At 44.4% G+C, this 23,748-nt stretch overlaps 1 protein-coding gene across 2 annotated transcripts in view; it reads left to right on the top strand.

The window, feature by feature from the left end:
- The window catches only part of UBAC2 (UBA domain containing 2), a 162,392-nt gene that overhangs the window by 125,773 nt on the left and 12,871 nt on the right, over positions 1 to 23,748 (top strand). For both annotated transcript variants that reach the window (XM_063425460.1, XM_063425452.1), the window contains exon 9: positions 1,988 to 2,089. In XM_063425460.1, the coding sequence (XP_063281530.1) occupies positions 1,988 to 2,089 (102 nt within the window). The remainder of the gene's footprint in view (positions 1 to 1,987; positions 2,090 to 23,748) is intronic.

The raw sequence follows: 23,748 nt of genomic DNA, 5'->3' as shown, positions 1-23,748 counted from the left end.
ACATACAGCACTCTCACACAAACAGCACACACACAGCACCCTCACACACACAGCACCCAAACAGCACCCACACACATACAGTACACATACAGCACCCTCACACACACAGTACACTAACCGCACCCTCACAAACACACACAACACCTTTACAAACACACAACACCCTCACACACAGCACACTAACAACACCCTCGCAAACACACACACACAAACAGCACCCTCAGAAATACACGACACCCACACACATCACACAAACAGCACCCTCACACACACAGCACCATCACACACACATCACACAAACAGCACCCTCACACACACAGCACCCTCACACAGTACACTAACAGGACCCTAACACACACACACAAACACCCTCACACACAAACAGCACCCTCACACACACACACACACACACAAACACCCTCACCCACATAGCACACTACCAGCACCCTCACACATACACACACACAGCAGCACCCTTACACACACCACCCTCACACAGCACACACACACACACACACACACACACACACACAGCAGTGTATGTATATATGTGTGTGTGTGTATATATATATATATATATATATATACATATACATGCGGCGTGTGTTTGTGCTTTAGGGTGCACACCCTAATGCAATAGGCTGCGCACGCCTATGTACCCATGGTAACGCAGGAGTTGGCCAAAACAAAAATATTCTTAGGAATTACAATTCCTGTTTGTCTGGCTGAGGACAGGAAAAAAAGACTGTGGTATAAAGGAAGGAGGGACCTTTTATACCTAAAAGTCTGATTAATTTGATTATTAATTCCTGTCCTGTGTTGGATGGGGGAGGAGCTACCCATGAGTGATGCTACCATGAATAGCCAGGAAATGTAGTTTAGGACTAGAGCAATGTGACTTATTTACACAGACGCATTTCTAAATACATTTATTGCAGTTTAAAGATACATTACTGTGAGTATTATTGCTGTGGAGCTCTGTTACACACACACACACACACACACATACACCCCGCCCCCGCCCCCCCCCCCCCCCCCCCCAATCACCACCACCACCAATCTGGAGCTACTAGAAAAGAGAGACATTTTGTTTGAAGAGAGGGACAGAGAGATCGGTGCAAACATAGGGACTGTGTTATGCCATTTGCACCTACAGACATTGGTGTATATAAACACAAAGGATAGTCATTACTCAATAATCATAATTTGTTGAAACAAGAATTATGATTTCAGCCATGTAAAGCTCATTTCAGGGTTCTTTAACCTCAATGTTGTTCTACGTAGTAACAAAAACACATTTATAATTTTACTGATAGGCACACACGCTGCTTTTCTAACATCCTTTAACACTCGAAAGAGTTTGCTTCATCGGCCTGAAAATGAGGAAGTCAAGTTCCTGCAGACATTAAATGCTATTCAAAAATACACATCCTTATTTTAGACACTTCCTCAAAACAAGTTTTCTTTATGGCTGCTATTCTCTTCATAGCTTTGTTGTTACTGTGTTGTTGTTTTTTTTTTTTTTTATAGCTTCACATGATATACTTATGGTGACCAACCAAACATAATCCATTCATCCCCCAATCCATCCAAATCCTTCTGTAGAAAAGTTATATCATGTTCGGACTGTATTTTTGTTCTCTGCAAGTAAGGACTTTCAAAGTCCACTTCAAGATCATTTATAAATAGATTAAAGAAAATTGGACCCAGGACAGAACCCTGCATGCTGATAACAAATGCCAAACATGCACGGAACTGACATTAGCAGACCTGGAGATGGAGCTACGTCTCTGACAGCAGGTGTTAAACTCTATTTAATTGCACAATTTTGTATAAACAGACTCTAGGCGCCCTGACCACTTCACATTTAAAAAGATACAGCTTAAATTCATTTGTGATATATATTAAAATATATATGTATATTTCTGTGTTATCAATATAGTTTATTCATTATTCCTTATACTTTATTTTTTGTTTGTATGTTTAGGGTGGAACAGCAATTTGGAACAATTTTTTTCAACCGTGGAGAAACAGGCGTCCTGGAAATCAGGCAGAGCCACAAGCACCCCCTCCACCTTCTGAAGACCAGGTAAGAGAAAACTGTATAAAGTAATTTTAGTATTTAAAATGTAATTTTATTTTCCTCTCTTTTCTTTGGGTAAACTAAAATTATAAACTAATTAACGGTCGAAGAATATATCACTTTGTAGTGAACGTCTCCAGGTGATTTCTGTATTTCACAAAATAAATGAATCCTCTGTGATAGGCTTTACAACCTTGTTAATGCATCTTACAAGTAATCCATTAATAAAATGTTACATCTAAAATAATAATACAATTATTGACTCAGCCACTTTGTTTTTCAACCAAACGATACAAACATGCAAATGAAAATACATAGTTACATAGGCTGAAAAGAGACATATGTCCATCAAATCCAGCCTTCCTTACATCTGTTTTTGCTGTGGATCCCCAAAAAAAGGCAAAAAAAACAGTTTGAAGCACTTCATATATTGCAACAAACTATGAAAAAATTCCTACTTGACCCCAGAATGTCAGTCCGATTTAACCTTGGATCAAGAAGCTATTACCTTACAATTAAAAAATTATTTAATTGAATATTATGTTTTTGCAAGTATGCATCTAGTTGCTGTTTAAACATTTGTACAGATGCTGATTAATCCATTTCTTCATGCAGAAAATTCTACATCCTTATTGCTCTTACAGTAGAAAAATTCCTTTCCCTAAATCTCCTTTCTTCCCGTCTAAATGCATGATCAGTGGCGTACCTACCATGTTCGAAGGGGTCGCGACTGTGACTGGGCCCCTCACTGCAGGGGGCCCGGCCACAGCCACGATCCCTGCGACCGTGGGCCGCCTAGATGCCGCCCCTCCTTGTTCTCCTGTCAAATGGGGACCCAAGAGGTGGCCTGGTGGCCACTTAATGGACCCCACCCCGGCGGACGGCAGAGTTTCAGAACAATGGTGAGACCTCACTTGGAATATTGTACGAAGTACTGGAGACCGTATCTTCAGAAGGATATTGATACTTTAGAGAGAGTTCAGAGAAGGGCTACTAAACTGGTTTATGGATTGCTGGATAAAACTAACCAGGAAAGGTTAAAGGATCTTAACGTGTATAGCTTGGAGGGAAGACGAGACAGGGGGGATATGATAGAAACATTTAAATACATAAAGGGAATCAACACAATAAAGGAGGAGACCATATTTAAAAGAAGAAAAACTACCACAACAAGAGGACATAGTCTTAAATTAGAAGGGCAAAGGTTTAAAAATAATATCAGGAAGTATTACTTTACTGAGAGGGTAGTGGATGCATGAAATAGCCTTCCAGCTGAAGTGGTAGAGGTTAATACAGTGAAGGAGTTTAAGCATGCGTGGGATAGGCATAAGGCTATCTTAGATATAAGAGACTAATGAAAGTATTTTGAAAAATTGGGCAGACTAGATGGGCCGAATGGTTCTTATCTGCCGTCACATTCTATGTCTCTATGTTTCCTGTTAGACACGGCAAGGGAGCTGTGTTCTCTCTGCTCTGCTCCCTCGTGCGCCTTATTCTGATGCAGGGAGCCGGAAAATGACGTCAGCCCGCGAGGGAGCAGATCAGAGAGAACACAGCTCCCTCACGCGTCTAACAGGAAACTCTGCTGCCCCATTGGACCCCAGGGACAAGTCCACACCAGCTCTCAAGGTAGGGAGGCTGGGTGGACATCAATAATTAATAATTTGTGTATGTGTATGTCTGATGTGTATGTGTCTGTGTGTCTGAATGTGTGTGTGTGTGTGTGTGTGTGTGTGTCTGAGTGTATGTGTTTGTAAGTGTGTGTGTGTGTGTGTGTGTATGTGTTTGTCTGAGTGTGTGTGTGTCTGTGAGTTTGAGTGTATGTGTCTCTACATATGTCTGTATGTATGGGTCTCTGGGGGGGGGGGGAGGGGGGCAGGGCAATTTTTGCACCGGGGCCCCGTGGTTTCTAATTACACCTCTGCACATGACATTGTGTCCTATGTATAGTTCTGTTTGTGAATAGATTTCCAGACAATGGTTTGTATAGGCCCTCGATATATTTATATTATGTTATATTATATTATAATATGATATAGGGGTGCCGTTTTTCTAAACTAAGGAGGTTTAAATTTAACCTTTCTTCATAGCTAAAATGTTCCATTCCTTTTATTAATTATGTAGCCCGCCATGTACTTTTTCTAGTGCCATAATATACTTCTTTAGTACAGGTGCCCAAAATTGGCAGCATATTCAAGATGTGGTCTTACCAGTGATTTAGAAAGAGGCAAAATTATATTCTCATCCCGAGAATTAATTCCCTTTTTTTTTTATACATGGCAATACCTTACAGGCCTTAGCCACTGCTGATTGGCATTGCATATTGTTGCCTAGTTTGTTGTCTATAACAATTCCCAAGTCCTTCTTGTGTGTTATTACCCCCAATTCACTACCATTTAGGATATAAGTTGCTTGTGCATTCTTTACTCCAAAGTGCATAACTTTGCATTTTTCGGCATTACACGTCATCTGCCCAGTCTATCTAATTCCCTCTGCAGCAAAGTAATATCTTGCTCACATTGTATTACTTTACAGAGTTTTGTATCATCTGCAAACACTGAAACATGACTTCCATTGCTTATTTCAAGATCATTTATAAATATGCTAAATAGAAGCTGTCCCAGAATAGAATCCTGTGGGACACCACTTATCACTTATGTCCAGCTTGCAAATGTATCATTAATGACATCTCTCTGTACCCAGTGTTCTACCCAAGAACAAGAATTTTCATCTAGACCAATTTATTTTAGTTTAAACACTAACTAATCTTTCACATAGTTTCCCAGCCACAGAAGTTAAGCTCCAAAGTCTATAATTGCCAGGCAAGGATTTTGAACCTTTTAATAAAGGAGTCACATCTGCTGTCCTCCAATCCTCTGGTAAAATTCTTGAAAGAAAAGAATCCAGAAAGATTAAAAACAGAGGTTCACTTATTTCCGCACTTAGCTCCTTAAGTACTTGTGGGTGAATACCGTCAGGCCATGGATCATTGTTTATGTTGACTTTCTTTAGTTGCTGCAGCACCTTGTCTTGAGTCATCCAATTACAATTTTTTTTCAAGTTTTTTTTGCAGCAATCATTTGCATATCTATAGCCATAGGTTCTTCCTTAATAAATACTGAGGAGAAATGGTTATTTAAAATGTTTGCCTTTTACCGGTCTTCATTAACTAACACCTCCATCCCCATTTTCAGTGTACTTTCTTGTTTTTTAAATTTATGTACTTAAAAAAATGCTTTGGGGTTGGTTTTGCTCTCTTTGGCTATCACTTCCTCATTTTGTAGTTTAACAAATCTAATCGCTTTTATGCCGGACTTATTGGCTTCCCTATATCTTTTATTGATGCCTCTGATTTGTCTGATTTAAATGCCCTTTTCTTTTTTGAATCTCTTAGTTTACTTTCCCACTAGCCCACATTGGTTTCATTTTGTTTATTTTATATTTATTAGCCAATGGTAATGTAAATTATTGGAATCCTCATTTGTCTTACATTCTGTCAAACAAGTATTCTGTATGTTTTTAATGAATAAGATGCTTTTTGCTTTGGCAGTGAGAATTATCATGCACTCAGTGGCGTACACACAATCCATGGGGCCCCGGTGCGAAATCTGATCCGTGACCCCCCACCCCCCACAACACATGGCGGCGGGCACCTGGTCGCAGGGATCGCAGGGCTGCAACCCCTGCAACCGCGGTATATATGCCACTGCATGCAGATACATACACCTAATGGACCACTATAAGCACTCAGATCACTTCAGCTCAATGAAGTAGTCTGGGTGCCAGGTCCCTCTAGTTTTAACCCTGCAGCTGAAAACATAGCAGTTTCACTGAGGGTTAATCCAGCCTCTAGTAGCTGTCTCACTGACAGCCGCTTGAGGCACCTCCGCGATTCTCACTGTGAAAATCACAGTGAGAAGATGCTGGACGTCCAAAGGAAAGCATTGAGTAATGCTTTCCTATAGGCGGTTTGAATGTGCGCGAGCGGCTCTTGACGCGCATGTGCATTCTTAGCTGAGAGGCGGATCGGGGCGGAGAGATCCCCAGCGCCAAGGGAGTTCGGCGCCGGAGAAAGGTAAGTGCTGAAGGAGTTTTAACCACCCACACACACACTCTCTCATGAACAGACGCATACACACTAGCTTACAGACACACACATTTACTGACAGACACACACTCAGTGACAGACATACATACACATTCACTGACAGACAGACATACACACTCACTTACAAAACATACACTCTCACTGACAAACACATACTCACTAACAGACACACTAGCAGACACACACAAACACACAACTAACACACTTAGTAACAGAAACACACACACACACACAGTAACACACACACACTCACTGACACACTAGCAGACACACACTCAATAACAGACACACAAAAACACACACACAACTAACACACTCAGTAACAGACTAACACACACACACTGACACACAAAAATTAACACACACACACACTAACACACATACACACACACACACTCATATATATATATATATATATATTTAAAATTTAATCCCCCAGACTCCTAACCTTTGGGAGTGCTAAGTGGATTCCCTGGGGTCCAGTGGGGCTGCCCGGCGGCCGGTCCTGCGAGGGAGCATGAACGCTCTCTGCCCTGCTCCCTCGCGCGCCGCTTACTGATGCCAGAATGACATCATATTCTGGCTCCGGCATCAGTGCGGTGCGCGCAAGGGAGTTGGGCAGAAAGCGCTCAGGGGAGAATGCTCCCTCGCTGACAGTACTGCCAGCCTTGGTGGGCCTGAGGTGGCCAGCTCCTGGAGAAGAGGCTGGCAAACTGGCGTACATACCGGGTTGCAGGGCGGCCGGGCCCCCTGGTGGGCTGAGCCCGGCTGCAGCTGCAACCCCTGCGACCGCGGTATGTACGCCAGTGCATGCACTGAGCTGCAATAGAAAAATTTTAATAGGATGTGCAAAGTCCCCGAGCGGTAACAGATACGCTTTAATCTGTTTTTTTGTTTGTTTTTCCAATACGATTGCAACTGTTTTGCTTGTAGCAATCCATCTCTCAGTCTCCGGAAATAATTTTATAACTTGAATTTGTGATAAATATGCTTTCATAGATAATTGTTTTGTCCGCATACAAATGACCAATACAATGAAGTTGATGTTTTGCTCATAGTAGGGAGGTAATTAATAAATATGGAGAATAAAAGGGGCAGATAAACACATGTGAAACTTGTGAAACACATGTCACTTAAAGTGGGAGACGCCGACAGGTTTGACTGCACCCAATTTAGTGTCTAACCACCTGTACTTAAGCTTTTTTTTTTTTTATAAAGGGACACGTTAGTGTTAGGAATACATTTCTAAACTAACAAGTTCCTCAGCCCCCCTCTCTGCATTGTTAAGGGTTAAAAAACGATTCATTAATTTACTCGATTTCCGTGTGAGATCCCTCGGTGCTGGATTGCGCTCGGCCTCCTCCAATGTCATCCAGTGGGGGATACTAATATGCATGCGCAGCAAACGCATTTTCCTTCCCCAAATGAAAGCATTGGCTATAGTATCCCTTTAAGTTCGTGAAAATCGTTTGGTCCATCATTTCAACAGTCTTAAAAATCAAGGCATGTCAGTGTGTGTGAATTCAGGGGGTGTGAATTCAGGGGAATAGTTTAAGAACCATTGCTGTGTGAATTATTTTGTCACTTAGTGTCTTCCTGCCCCCTCCTTTTATCTCCCCACCTACCTCTCTCTCTTTCAATTCCATCTCCCCACATTATGTATCCCAGTCCCATCATCACTTCTATCACCCCACGCCTTTCCCAATATTCCAACTCCACTTGTCTTTCTGTCCAACCCGATTTCTGTGAGGGCTCCTGTACTTAGCTTGGTGGTCTGCCGATCAGCTGTTGATCTGATCCGGCCCAATCCGACAGCCCCCTAAACGCCGGCTGCTGTCCCCACTCCCCTATTAATGATGTGGCGGAAATGAGCCAGCGTCATGACGTCAGTGGGGGCAAACCCACTAGACACCAACGCACTCTCACATTGTGGTGGCGTGGTTATACAAGATATGCCCCAATCGTATAAAAGCTAGTGTCCCAAGAGTGCTTTATATGTCTTTGTATTTTGTCTTTATAGTATTTGATCCAGCTTGGCACTGACTATTCTGTTTTCTGGTTTCCTTGACCCGCTTTGGCTATCATTCTTGTGATTTTCTGGCTCCCTTTGACCTTGGCTTGTTCAGACGATCCTTTATTATTTTTTATTTTGTTCTATTTAGCCTGGCTACTCGAAGGACTGGTATAGGTACTTTCTATGTTTCTATTTTCTAGTGAGTTTTTATTCTGCGTGTTGGGTCATATTGTGACAATTTCTAGCTGTCCCTCTATTTCCTTGCCTTTTATCACACCATCCCAACTTACTCTTCTTTCTTGTCTACCCTCTGTCTATTTCTCTTCCATTCACATGTCTCTCCCTCCATCTTTATTCTTGGCTTAGATCCCTGCAGTGTGAGGTTGGCACTGGCTGCTTGTGTGCTCACAATTTCCTGCACTATTCTTGGTATGGATAATGTTTATGGGGGGCAGGGCTATAATGTAAGATTCTATGCCCACCTTTATTTGCACTTACATATTTACAAGTTCTCCTACCAAAAGGGCACAATCTCAGTGAGCAGTAGAACAAAGTAACCAACACTGTGTAGCCTCACAACTATAGTTCTAATCAAACAATGCTGGACTGATTGGGTATATCTGCTGATATAGACACATTTAGGACCCTGAATGCCTCAAGCACTCTGCCCATAACTAATGTGCTCAAGTGGTTAGCTTGCCTATGATGACTGCAATTAGAAGGGACTTCATTTTCTTACTAAAGCCAAAACTGAAATTATAAAAACAAGCAAAAGCTTGCCTTTCACTTAGACTCTTTCAAATGTCATACAGGTTTTATTTAACTTATGCTATTACAATGGCAAACATCTATCATTTGAAGATCAGACTAATCTCATCCACAAGGGCAGTTAAGGACAAATATGGCAGCAGGGCTCTTCTGCTTGAGATGTAAGTCAACCCCAGAAGATCATTTTGGCCTCCTTTGAGCCTTTTAGTGACCTCTGGTAATATATATGACACAACTATATGTTCTGATTCTGATACTAATGTTTAATGATTGTACCAATGGTTTTATCAGACCATGAATATGTTAAAAAAAAGTATTAAACAGCATCTCAAACCTAAACTGCACTAACAGTCTACTGAATAGTCAACTTAATATATTGGGATTTGAATATAAATAAATGCATTGTACTTACCTTAAATGACCGAGAAAGAATTAAAAACTTAACTATTCAGATCATAAGCATAATTCAAAAGAGGGGTAAAAGAGGTTAAATGAGAACATTTATTTCTATTAGGTTACAAATTGTGGTATAACAAAGGAAACTGATAAGATAAAATCAAAAGTTAAGAAATTACATTTCACATAACCTCTGTAGCTTAAACGTTAGACAAAGAGGAGTAGAACAGAATATTATCTATGTGAACTATTAAACTATTGCAAAGGACACAGTTGCTGCAAATAATCATTGAACACATTTTAAAATGGCTCTATAACTCCCCCTCCATCCAAAAATCTTCACCGAAACTCTTAGTCAAACATCTCAGTCAAAAAATAGCAAAACAAGGTAGGGACTACTTTGTCTTAGTATATTCCCTACAACTGACGCAGCTTATAAGGTGGATCTACTGCCATCGTGTTTTGTCATTTCCCCCAGCTATTTCTAGTGATGACTGGAGGGAACAAGACATTGTCTATGGAAGATCCCACGGTCATGTGGGATCCTCCATATACCTCGGAGTTGTAATCTTGCACATCAATCCAAGGTGGCAAAAAAGGGTAAATGCTACAATGCTCTCTATGCAGCAGAGCAAGATTAACCATAAGGTGACCTTAGGCAACTGCCTAGAGACTAGGTGTTAGACATGGTCCCCAGAAGCATGAATTTACTTGTTCCCATTCACCATCCGTATGTGAAAAATGAAGAGGAGACACCAAACTAGTAACTAGCACCCTCTGTGATCTTTATCCTTCTCTGCTAAACAATAAGACTCTCCTACCATTAATTCTAAAATAAAATCTTGTAAAACACTGGCACAGAGTGTTGACTGATAGTGCCTTAGTCCATTATCATGTATCTGAAGGCTGGGGCCACTGTGACCTGGGCTGCTGCAGGGTGGATTTTAACATTTGCCCTAGCATTGGTGTCTGACATTGGCCTGTTGTTATCTAAAAGTCCTGGCAAAAGAATACCCATTTGGTAGAATTCACACAGAAAATTAAATGGATTGCATTGTCAATTGTGGCATATGAAAGGGGAAAAAAGCCGGAGCTCGAGCTGCATGGAGGTGTGATAGTGCTGCTCCAATATCCACGGCTCAAAAGCGACTATTAACTGCAAATTACAAAGCACAAATATTCACAGATTTGGCGGCATCACCATGTCACAACGAAGTGTAAGGAAAATACTGACTCCAGGGAGAGGCATGCCTTCTTTGCAGCCAAAACAGCCCAAACAAAACTCGCCTCGCAAGCGACCTTAGATGGCGACGACCGTGACCAGTCTAGGCCACAATCCCCCGCCGAGCACCACTTCATCACAGAGAACATGATCCAGCAGATGCAATCTCGTGGGGCTTGACCCACCTCCTATACCTCCTCATTACTAGTTATTATACTAGTAGTACGTTGATTAAGTACTTATGTTTATGTTGTTGTTCTTACTTTTGTTTCTTAGGAACCAAAGAGTAGGAGGACTTTGGAATATACATAAAACACACCTACATGATAGAGGCAAGGTGTCTAAAGTGCCTTTGTTAACTCACTCATTGAATGAAAATATACTCTCACAATGTACAAGGCCTGAATGTCCCCTTCAAACAACATAATCTATGGAGAGAGATAAAAAATAAATAAAGCCAATTTAACTTGTCTCCAAGTGACACATTTTCGCACTAATGATAATCCTGAGATTAGCCAATCACAATTTCCTTACCAAATACACACCACAACTTCTCATAAAAGCAAAGGAGTGTCAATACTACTGAGCAGAGAGTTGTCAGTTGTTATACATACACGAACCATAGATAAACGAGGAAGATACATTATATTTAATTGCACGATCAATAATAGGGAATACACCATCCTGAATGCTAACACACCTAATGTGAACCAAAGACAGTTCTTATGTAAAGTGCTTGAGACGATCATGGAAACATTGTCAGGGACACTGACAGTCTGTGGAGACTTTAACCACGTTTTTAATCCTACTATGGACATGACCAGATCACCTGACGCACCAAATTATAAAGCACTACATAAACAATGCAAATACTTAATAGTGGCTTGCAGCCTATAAGATGTGTGGAGGGCGCTACATCAGAACGACAAAGAGTGCACACACTACTCCCAGGTACATAACACATACTCCTGAATGGATGAATTCCTCATCCATGGCTCTACTCTCCCTCAGGTCATAGATTGTGAGATCGGACACGCACCTTGGTCTGATCATCAACCTATGGCACTAACTTTACATGATCACTAAGATTTTAAACACAGGACTGAATAAGAGTCTGCTTTCTGACATCACATTCATACAACACATTGAGACGGAAATGAGCCATTACTTTGAAATGAATAACCAACCTGAAACTGATCCACATACAGTGTGGCTGGCCCATGAGGCGGTAATACGAAGGCTTCTATTGAGAAGAGCTTCCTTTCTAAAAAACAAACAAAAAACTAGGAACACCAATGTAGCGGAATGCATTAAGCCTGTCCTGTTTATCCCTATGTAACCATATGCAGTATGTAATTCGTACAGTATTTTTCACATTTCTAATGTATCTTTATGTGTTTAACGTATGTTGTTCGGTAGTTTCCATCCGTATACTATACTAAGGGAAACTACCGAACTGGCGGACCATCCCAGAGAGAAGTGTGGCAGCTATTAAGGTTCATACTTTCTCTGAACGCAGCTTAACAAGCTCGTTGTCACGTCTAAACATTTGTTATGAAGGAACACAACTGCAGATTTCGTATAGTTTGAATATTTATTATAAAAAGTAAAAGGTATTGACTTTAATTCCAATTTACAGGTACTGTAGCTTTAAGTAGTAAACGATAACTGAATCAGATAGAGTCCTTTAGAAGTAGTAATTAATTAGGTGATAAGAAGTTACATTAGCTGTTCCATAGACTTTAACTGAAGTAAGATAGATGCAGCTAACTGAGACAAAGTATGAGTTGAAGTTAGCTGTAACGGGTTTGTTTTAACGAAGGACTTTGGAGACAGGAAATAACAGCTTTGTGATGCAACGCTTATCACAGAGGTTTTACTTAGCTTCCGGCACATAGAACACTGGTTCCCGAGATCTCCTCAGAGGCGGTTTATCCTGAATGGTGAGAGTTCAGCTTTAGTCTTGGATGAGGAAAGGTGAAGGGAACTTGAAGTCTTCCAGTCCGGTCCGGTAACAGAGGGCTTTCACAACGATGTTGCAGCCGGTTCGTGAGTACGGAACGTAGTTCAATAATCCAGCGTCGATCAGCTGGTGCGGTCAGATTAAATAGGGAGACCGTGTCATAAAGAGGTGTGGCTAAGCTCCGTGGAACCAGGAAGTAAGAGGATATCATAATTAAGGCATGACAGTATCCCCTCCTTAATGAGCAACCTCTGGGTGCTATTGACTTGGCTTAGAAGGGTAACGTTTGTGAAATTTGGAAATTAATTTGTCAGCATGAACGACAGAGGAGTTTTCCCATGTATCTTCATCAATTCCATATCCTTTCCATCTGATGAGGTATTGTAAGGAGCCACGATGGATCCTTGAATCTAGTATACTTTGAATTTCGTATTCTTCTTCACCCTGGACCAATATGGGATCAGGAGAAGTAGTGACATTTCTTTGGAAAGGGTCAGGATGATGAGGCTTCAACAAGGACACATGAAAAACAGGATGTAGCTTTAAAGTTGGTGGAAGTTTCAATTTAACAACATTACGGTTGATAACCGATATTATTGGAAAAGGACCAAGAAAAAGAGAACTTAACTTCTTTGATGGACGATTTGTAGAGATGTTCTTTGAGGATAGCCAGACAAGATCACCGATTTTATAAGAAGGTGAAGGTTGTCTTTTTGTATCAAAAAACTTCTTTTGATTGGAGGAGGCCGATTCCAGATTTTCATGTAATTTCTTGAATAAAGAGGACATATGATTGGATCTTTGGCATTCAGAACAAGATTTGACATAAGATTCAATAGTTTGGTCTTGACGAGGCCACCAATAGTATCTCTTAGACAATTCAAGGGTCTTTTTCATACCTGGATGACCTGCCAGAGGAGAATCATGAATAAATTCAAGTACTTTAATTCTGAAAGAGGGAGGTACATAAATCCGGTCTTTAAAATAGTAGAGACCGTTTTTCTTGGATAATTTCATTGATTTAGGAAGTTCAAGAGCATCTTCACTGAGATCTTTAATGTCGTCAATAAGAGAAGATAAGATTCCAATGACTGTAGGAGGAGGAAACTCCAGTTCGGTGTCAGAACAACATGAGGTTTTAGCTGGTTCTTTAGTAGACTGAAGAATTGGAATACGTTGCAAGCATGTTTTCTTGCAATAATCGGAATTAAAGGCAAGAGAGAAGGGAAACCATGAGATTTTAGGGTTGTGGTTCCTTAACCAGTTGATCCCTAATATAATAGGAAAAAATGGTGATGAGACAACATCAAATATAAGACTTTCAGTATGAGTATGATTGATGGTTACTTTTAGAGGGATGGATTCATGAAGTATTGGTCCCGATGAAATGAGGGACCCGTCAATCACTTTAACAGGTACAGAAGTTCTTTTACGAACACAAGGAATTTTATTCTTGGTTACAAAGGCTGAGTCGATGAATACTCCATTTGCACCAGAATCGATGATAGCTTCAGTCATAATTCTTTTATTGTCCCACTGTAATACAAGAACGATAGGGGACATTTGAGTATTTGCTGTAGAGGGAAGTACACTTAGGATGGAAGAGGCATGAGACTGCCTACTGCCTTTTATCCGTTTCAATGAAGGACAATCAGAGACTAAATGAACTTGAGAGGCACAATACATGCAGAGGTTTAATGTACGTCTTCGATTTTTCTCTTCAGGAGTGAGGGGACTTCTTATTATCCCTATTTCCATAGGTTCGATTGGTTCGGATGGGTTGTCAGGAGGCTTTGGAGGATGAAATGATTTTTTCCCAGTTGAAGTTGAGAGAGCCTTTTCGGTCTTTCTTTCTCTAAGCCTTCTGTCAATGCTGATCGATAGATGAATCAGAGCATTCAAAGTAGTAGGGAGTTCTATTCTGGATAGTTCATCTTTAACAGCTTCAGATAAGCCGATTCGAAACTGGTTGCGCAATGCGATGTCATTCCATTGCGTTTCTGCTGCCCATCTTTTAAATTCAGCAATATAATCTTCAACGGGTCTATGGTTTTGTAGCAAGGTTCTAATTGTTAATTCAGCAGTATTTTGTTTGTATGGATCTTCATAGAGAAGAGACATGGCTTCAAAAAATTCATCCAGTGAGTCTAAGATGGGGTCGTCGTTTTCCAGAAAGGAATGGGCCCATGACATAGGTTCACCTCTTAGAAAGGAAATAACCGAACACACTTTAGTTCTTTCTGTAGGATAAGATCTGGGTTTCAAAGCAATTAATAATTTGCAGGTGTTGAGGAACTCCCTGTATTTTGAACGATCTCCAGAGAACTTTTCTGGGTTACATACAGCAGGATCACTAGCCGAGTGCAGAATTGTATGAGGAGTATGAGTTTGTAGATCTCTGACATAAGTGAGAATTCTTTCGTTAGTAACTTGCAGGTCTTGCACACCTTGGGCTAGTGTATCAACTCTTTGATTCAGCGTAGTTATAGTAGAATCGAAATCTGCTGGATCCATTACAATGGCTGGATTATTCTGTCACGTCTAAACATTTGTTATGAAGGAACACAACTGCAGATTTCGTATAGTTTGAATATTTATTATAAAAAGTAAAAGGTATTGACTTTAATTCCAATTTACAGGTACTGTAGCTTTAAGTAGTAAACGATAACTGAATCAGATAGAGTCCTTTAGAAGTAGTAATTAATTAGGTGATAAGAAGTTACATTAGCTGTTCCATAGACTTTAACTGAAGTAAGATAGATGCAGCTAACTGAGACAAAGTATGAGTTGAAGTTAGCTGTAACGGGTTTGTTTTAACGAAGGACTTTGGAGACAGGAAATAACAGCTTTGTGATGCAACGCTTATCACAGAGGTTTTACTTAGCTTCCGGCACATAGAACACTGGTTCCCGAGATCTCCTCAGAGGCGGTTTATCCTGAATGGTGAGAGTTCAGCTTTAGTCTTGGATGAGGAAAGGTGAAGGGAACTTGAAGTCTTCCAGTCCGGTCCGGTAACAGAGGGCTTTCACAACGATGTTGCAGCCGGTTCGTGAGTACGGAACGTAGTTCAATAATCCAGCGTCGATCAGCTGGTGCGGTCAGATTAAATAGGGAGACCGTGTCATAAAGAGGTGTGGCTAAGCTCCGTGGAACCAGGAAGTAAGAGGATATCATAATTAAGGCATGACACTCGTTATGGATGTATCTGGGTGGTCGCCGTTCGTATGCGTACACGTGGCGGCGGCCATCTTACGCATACGAACCTCAGCGGTGTTTGGTCGTCGAGTGTCTGGAACTCAAATCGGCCACTCGATTACCCGAACACCGCTGAGACCTCCAGAGTTCCGTAACTACCGAACGGAAAGGTTAATTAGAACCCCATACGGTAGTTTTGAAGTACCGAATGAGGGTATTCGTATGAAGGGAAATTTAACCATGGATGGCAGTATTTTCTATGCATTTCACCTCCCGAACGAAGACCGACCGCAGGGCCAAAATGTATGGAACCCTTTTCGGATACCACCTCGTGTGCGGTCGGTCAAATTATACCCTCCACCTAACTCCCGAACCCCTCGTCCGATCTGGGTGAATTTTGGATATGTTAGTCACCCAGATCAGGGCTACCAGGGGATACCATTTAAATAACTGTACCAGGCTGTTTTGGGGTACATCCAGAATAGGGGTAAAAATGTACTAGTTATAAGTGGATTATGTGTCACACTGAGGGGAGGAGAGGGATGGGAGGTAACTACTGTACTATTGTCCATTGTGTTAATTACTGTAAATCCCTCCCTTGCAAGGGAGAACCCTTTATAAGAAAGTGTGTGATTAAAGGATTTTAGTTCTGCTCCTGAAACTGTGTGTCGTCCAGTTATTGGGATTGCTGTGGGGATACTGCTGTGTTATTTTGCCTGCTGGAAACTCTGCCTGTGGATTTACTATTGCCTTGTTCCTGAGCCTCACTGGGATCTTAAGTGGAGAATAGCTGTGGGATATCAGCTCTCCGCTACAACCAATGTTCGCACGTGGACCTTACAACTCCACGACTTACATAGGGAAAACCAAATAAACCCGACAGTACAATTAAATCCACAAATATCAGACACACAAGCCAAAATTCTAGACATCAACAGACATATTCGGATATAATCTTAAACAACTGAAAGCCTCATCTTACATACAAGTTAACAAAGCTAGTAAATTGGTGGCACAGAGGCTTAAAGAGAAACAAGCCGACTCTAGAATTCACCACATCTTAACAAAAACAGGACATAAAGTCATAACACCACAACAAATTTGTGACGAGTTTGCAGAATACTACGGACAACTGTATAACCTCAAGGCCAACCTAAACCTAAGTTCGCTTGTAGTTGGGGCAGCAGGCCGGAGGGCAGGCATAGAGGGAGCGCTTCAGACTTATCTGTGTTTAGTCTCAAATTAGAAAGCTTTCCGTAGGTCTTAAAGGCACTGAGGAGGCAGGGTGATTCTCGATGAAGAAGAGTAGGTCATCAGCATAAGTTGCGACCTTATGTGTTCTGTCCCTTATCTCGACTCCCGCAATATTCCTGTCCCGCCTGATTGCCTCCAGGAATGGTTCCAGCGTGAGGGCGAATAAAAGGGGGGACAGGGGGCACCCCTGCCTCGTACCATTCCGTATAGCAAATGACTGGGACAGGGCACCATTGATCCGCAAGCGAGCCCTTGGAGCTGCATACAGGGCCATTATCCACAGCAACACGTGGGCCAAAGCCCATGGCCCGCAGGGTCTCGCTCATGAATTGCCAGTCCACCCAGTCAAACGCCTTTTCGGGGTCGGTCTAAAGGAGGAGGCTACCGCGGGCGGTGTTCTGGGTGGCGTGAATGATGTTGAGGGCTCGAACTGTGTTATCTTGGGCCTCCCGGCACGGGATGAAGCCCGTCTGGTCCGGATGCACCAGGTTCGGGGCAACACGGCCCACCCGAAGAGCCAGGATCTTAGTAAAGAGCTTGAGGTCCGCGTTGAGGAGGGAGATGGGTCTGTTGCTAGTGCACGCAGTAGGGTCCTTCCCCTCTTTCGGGATGACCGCCACCGTAGCCATGAGGGTATCCCCCGGGAACCTCCCCCCCCCTCCCGAACTCCAGAGTTCGGGCATGAGGATCTTCCTGAAATTCTTAAGGTATGTAGCTAGGAGGCCATCCGGGCCCGGTGCCTTACTGATCTTAGTGGCCTTAAGGGCTCCCAGGAGTTTACCTAGTGTGATCGGGGATTCTAGGTCTTCTTTTTGGGACTGTGAGAGCTTTTGGTGCACATGTTGTTCCAAATATTCCCTCGTCTCCGTTAACCGCGCCTGGTTCGCTTCCATCCCCCCCCTCGGCTGGAAGGTTATATAGCTTAGTGTAGAAGTCTTGGAATTCTGCGACGATTTGATCTGGAATCTCGTGAGGGCGCCTCCCTTCGTCCGTAGCGTGGTAATCTGTGTTAGTCTCCGTTTCTTTTGTAGCATTTTGGCCAGCATGCGGCCACACTTGTTAGAGTGTTCGTAGATGTACCTGCGCGATTTGCATAGCGTATGGGTCAATTGTTGTGTGAGGAGCTTCTTCAGATCACTGCGCGCTTCCAGTAATGCCTGGTACGCATCTTCCGAGGGGGCCACCCTATGCTCCCGATCTAGTTGCGCGGTACGTGCGTATAGATCCGCCTGTTGTCTGTGGTATTCCTTTTTATGCTTGGTGCAGAGTTTGATAAAATGGCCTCATCAATGGTGAGATGTCCGGTGTGGTGTTGGTTTCAAAATATTGGCGTAGCACAGGCGCGGTTTCCGCGACAACCAGTGAGTCCCTTAGTACCTGCTTTAAGCCTCCATTGTTTGCCGCTGGGTTTGAATAAGTGGGAGTGGATCGTGGCCAGGATCGGGGAGTGGTCCGTCCAGACTGCCGTCTGGATATCGCACTTTTGGAGGAGATGGAGATATTCCTGGGAGACGAAAACGTAGTCGAGGTGACTGTACCCACGGTGGGCCGTGGAATAGTAGGAGAAGTCCTTTTCCTCCTAGTGGTGCACCCGCCAGGTGTCTGCCAGGCCCGCTTCACGGAGCGCGTCTTTGGTGACCCTCCGGCAGGTGTCAGAGTGTGCGGAATGACCCTGGACGTGTCCCAGCGGACGTGTCCCCCGCCACCACAAGGAGCCCCTCCCGAAAGCGGTCCAGCATCCACAGAGTTCTTGCAATGAAGGGGTGTTGGTTCGTATTTGGGGCGTACAGGGAGGCAAATGTGTATTTCCTATCTGCAATTGTGGTCTTAAGGAACAGGTAGCGTCCATTCGGGTCCGCCATCTTCTCAGCGCATTGGAACGGTGTATGTCGGGCGAAGAGTATCACCACTCCGGCGCTTTTGGATTCCGTATGGTTGGCGAAGAACCTGGTCGGAAATCTCAAGTCCCGTAGAGCTGGTGGGTCTGGTCCTTTAAAATGGGTCTCTTGCAGGAATGCCATCGAAGCCCTAGCGGCCCACAGGGTCCGCAGCAGGTGTGAGCGTCGCTCTGTGGAATTTAGTCCCCGGACATTATTGGTCCAGAGGCGTAGAGGAGCGGGACAAAAACCCCTGCCACCCGACCGAGCCATCGGGTTCCCAGCAAGGGGTGGGGAGGGTGGAGGTAAGGGGGGGCCTGCAGTGGGCGGGAGTGTGGCGCCGACCTGTAGAAGGTAGGGGGGGCGGAGGGAGGGAACCAGTCCAGGTAATCTGTCTGTAATTCGTCCTAGTCCAGTAGGGTAATAGAAAGAGGACCTTGACCGTGTGGGAAGAAATACCCTTCAGAGGGGAGTCCCCACCCCTATACGTGACTCAACCCCCGTGTCCCTTCCCGTTAGTGCCCGCAGTCAGTCCTGAGGGGTCGTCCGTGCGAGTGAGTGAGCTAGTTTGCTCAAGTGTAAATAACCAGTCAAGGGGGTATGTCCCAAGTACTCTCGGATTCCCCCCCACAGCCGACAACATTTGTAGTGAACAATCAGTAATAACTAGGTTGAAACTTGGTTCTAGGTAAAAACAATACAGGAGAAGGGGGAGAACCGCTCCGGGACCACCAGGGTCAATCGGGGGGGCTCCAAACCAGGTCAGCTCGTCTACAGGCCCTAGGATCGGGGTACAAAGCGCTATTGCCTTCAACACATTGGGCCCCCAAACCCCCCCACCTCCCCAAGCCAGTGCAACCCCAGCCCCCCGCAGGTCCATCAGCCCCAATGGCTCACCCCAAGTCCCCGTGCGCACCAGCGGACCCCGGCAGAGTGCGAGGCCCACACCCCACGTCAGAGGCCCACACCCCACACCAGTCCAGCCATCCCACTGTCCCCGCATCAAGGCAGGCACCCAGCTCCCCACCCCCCAGCGGTCCAACCCCCACCCCAAGCCCCTACAGGGAAGGTTGCTCCATGGTTGCAGAGGACAGGAATGGACGGGGGAGCAGCGATGGACGGGGGACAAGCCACTCTGGCCGCAACCCAGGGGGCACCCCCCCACGCCCAGCCCGGGGACCCGGGGAGGAGGAGGAAGAGGGGGAGGGCAGGGGAGAAGGGGCAACTCAAACTCCCCCAACTGCGTCCCCGAAGTCCTTTCCCCAGGTCCAGTGCAGGGACAAAAGGACCACTTCCCTGAAGGTCGCCAACCATCCAACCTAACATCTGGTTCCCTCTAGGGCCTGCTACAGGTACCTTACTCTGAGAGCGGTCTTCCCGATGCCCGGGATGCCTATTCCTCCGCTCCAGCGGGGTCTCCCCACATTCTCCTGGGGGGCTCATTCGCCTGCGGTCTCGCAGAGTGTGGGCCTTGATCTTCTTGGCGGCCCCTCGGTGCCAGCGGTGTCTCCAGCAGGCAGTTCCGAATACAGATAGGTGGGATGCGGAGGGTCCTCCGCACCGGAGTCACGTCGTCCGGCCAGCAAATGTGGAGCCAGGAGTTTCCATTCTTGACCTGCAGACTGAAGGGGAAACCCCAGCGGTAGGCGATGCTCCTGTCTCGGAGTGCCCTCCGTGCGTCTAGGGTCAGGCTAGAAAGGTGCTGGTAAAGCGCCACTTCTGAACCCTGCAAGTTAATCTTGTCCATGCCTCTAGTTTCGGACATCAAAGACTCCTTCAGACTGTAGGCGTCCAGGCAGCAGAGGACATCTCTGGGTCTCCCATCTTGTCGTTGGGGACCGAGGGCTCTGTGCACTTTGTCAAATTGGATGTCCGCGGGGGACTCCCTGCCCATGATTTGAGTGAAGAGGGCCCGGACCGTCACTGGTAGAGGTGTGAAGTCCGGCTCCGGTAGACCGCGGATCCGGATGTTATGTCGGCGACTGCGGTTCTCCAGGTCTTCTACCTGGCGGCGAAGGGTGAGGAGGAGATTGCCTTGGCGTGTGGTGGCCAGCTCTGCCGCTCTGTGTTGCGTTTGGCAGGCCTGTACTTCAGTCTCCATGGCTTCCACTCGCACCTCGACTGTGTTCAGGTCAGTGCGCAAGGCCGCCAGCTCCTCCCGCACCACTGTTTGGAGTTCCTGGATGAGGCCCCCGGTGTCCGTCTTTGAGAGCATGCGATCCGAGATTGCAGCCAGTTCCTGGTGGATTAAGGTAAGTGCGTCCTCTCGGCCCCCTCTCTCTGACATTGCTCCTGTGTTTCCCGCGCTCGGAGAGACCGGCGCCATCTTGTCTGCTGCGTTGGCGGCTCGAGGGTAGGCCTGCGAGGACACAAAATCGTCCATTGTGCCCGTGTGTTTGCGTGGGGAACTTGTTGATGGTGTGCCCAGGGATAGGAGCTTCTTGTTGCGAACCATGCTAACTCGTCGTTCAGCTAGATTATCGCTGTGGCGAAACCGACCTCGTCACGTGTCCTTGGAGGGGGCTGCTTGCCCACCTCTTGCCTTCTGACTATGGCCCTGCAGTTCAAACCTGTTATTTTCCCTGCCGAAAGGTTTATTTGTGCCTTTCTGCGGACTGTTAAAGCCATGCTACCCCAGTTAGCTATGCCATGGAGCCCAACCGTATACTGAAAGACTGTATGAAAGACTTTGGCTCCATGGCGATTGAACTGTATGTATGTGATCTGAGCGCCATCCGGTAATAATGTGCGCTCAGGTCTAAGCTATCTGGGGATAGGTAGAATGTGTATGTTCTATGTGATAAATGTAACAGTATGTATTTTTATGGATTTTATTGTCCTTTGTCTGCCATGTGGCTAATGGAGTTTGCCTCTGTCCTTGGAGATAATTGGATTACTTCTCAATTATCTCCAGGATAGAAGACTCTGTGGAACTGGTTTTGGGCAGAAAAGCCATGCTTCATTTGGTCACAAAGAACTTCGATCTATCTTTTGAACCAATGGACCAATTTGGATGATTTTGACATATGTTTGTATTTGGAGTATGCTGCTTATGAAAATGTATGTTTTATGTTTGTGACATGTATATTTTAGAAGTTATAAATATTGTGTAAAAACTGTATTCCTCTGCCTGTGATAATGAGATTACCCATTGTGTTCAGTAATCATATCACAGGCAGAGGGGAGGATTTTGTGTGGGAGTGTCTGTGTGTATTGTACGGATTGATTGGTTGTACTGTAATACCCTGTGGGCTGTACTGTGGTTGTGGATTGGGAATAAAAGAGACTGTATGTGCCAGGAGAGTAAGATTCTGCTTAACCCTCACAACGAAGTGTTGTCTCATTATTGGGGGAATTGGATTGTATGCTGACTGCCAGGAGTGTAACCCTATGGTTTTCCTGTTCGGCTGCTTCCTGTGTTCGTGTGTTTCCTGTTCGGGAGTTGGTGACTTCGTGCAGTTTGCAGTTCGGGAGATTGGTGATTGCAGTAGCTGCTTGTCTATCTGAAAGGGGATTATCGCCTAAACGGTTTCTTTATCCCCTTCTTTATCCTCTTGTGAGTGAAACGGTCCGTTACAATCGCTGTTTTAGCGGAACGGGGCGAGGAGCTAGAGCACTACACGTCCAGCTTCATGCTCGGTCCGGCCACCATCAAGTGGGATTTTTGACAGGGCGGCAGGGCTCAGACAATACAAGGAAAGTCCTAGACATCCTCTATATTCTACAACGGGAGAATACAGAGGGGATCCTACTTTCTCTCAACGCTGAAAAAGCATTTGACAGACTGAATTGGAAATTTATAGAGGGGGTTCTGTGTAAATATGGGTTCCCAGAAAGATTTCTGTCTGCCATTAAAACACTATACAGCTCTCCACCTGCAACTGTGTTGAATTCTGGATTCCTTTCAAAACACTTTTAAATCACCAACGGGACTAGGCAGGGATGCCCACTTTCACCTTTGCTATACTTTCTATCCCTGGAGCCACTGGCTGCCGCTATCTGACAGAATGGGGACATCTATGGCATACAAATAAGGGACAAAGAATGTAAACTGAATTTATTTGTGCATGACATGCTGTTGACACTGACGCAACCTCTTTTCTCCTTGCCTAATGTGCAAAAAGAACTCCACGAGTATGGTCTACAATCATACTGTAACGAAAACCCAAGCACTGATTGTGGGGATCCCGTGTAGACTAGATAATCTAAAACAATTCTTTAACTACGACTGGAGACAAGATTACCTGACGTTCTTAAGCATCAAAATAGCAACAACACTGCAAGCTTTATTCAAACTGAATTACCAAAAACTATATACAGACATTGACAACACGTTAACCTAATGGAAGTGCAATTACCTTTCATGGCTAGGCAGGATTGCCGCAATTAAAATGATGATCCTCCCTAAGATCTTATATTTATTTCGCTCTCTACAAATTCAGGTGCCTATACAATGCATGAAAAAACTCCAAACACCTTTAGCAAAATGGAAGAAAAAGGGAAACACATTAAGTGTGATTTGCAATAGATTACCATAGATTTTAAACCACTTATCAAGAATAAAACATAATACTAGCAAACCCAGGGTCGGATTAACATAGGGGCTGATTGAGCTGCAGCTCCAGGCCCATGCCCATGAAATAGGACCATTGATTTTTTTTTTTAAAGTACTTTTTCTTCTTTACACACTACTCTTAGGATTTCCACCTGGCTGGTATTTTACCAGTTTTGAGGCTGCCTGGCCGGTGCCGATATTGCAGTCATACTGGCAATACAAAAGCTGGTATTTTTCTCAGTATAAACAGAGATTATGATGCAATAGGGTTCGCTGTGTGTGGAGAGAGGCAGGGATAGGAAGTTCCAGCATA

Source organism: Pelobates fuscus, chromosome 1 (assembly GCF_036172605.1).
Source record: "Pelobates fuscus isolate aPelFus1 chromosome 1, aPelFus1.pri, whole genome shotgun sequence".
Classification (NCBI taxonomy): domain Eukaryota; kingdom Metazoa; phylum Chordata; class Amphibia; order Anura; family Pelobatidae; genus Pelobates; species Pelobates fuscus.
Note: the sequence above shows the minus strand (reverse complement) of the source record. Positions and strands in the feature narration are given on the sequence as shown.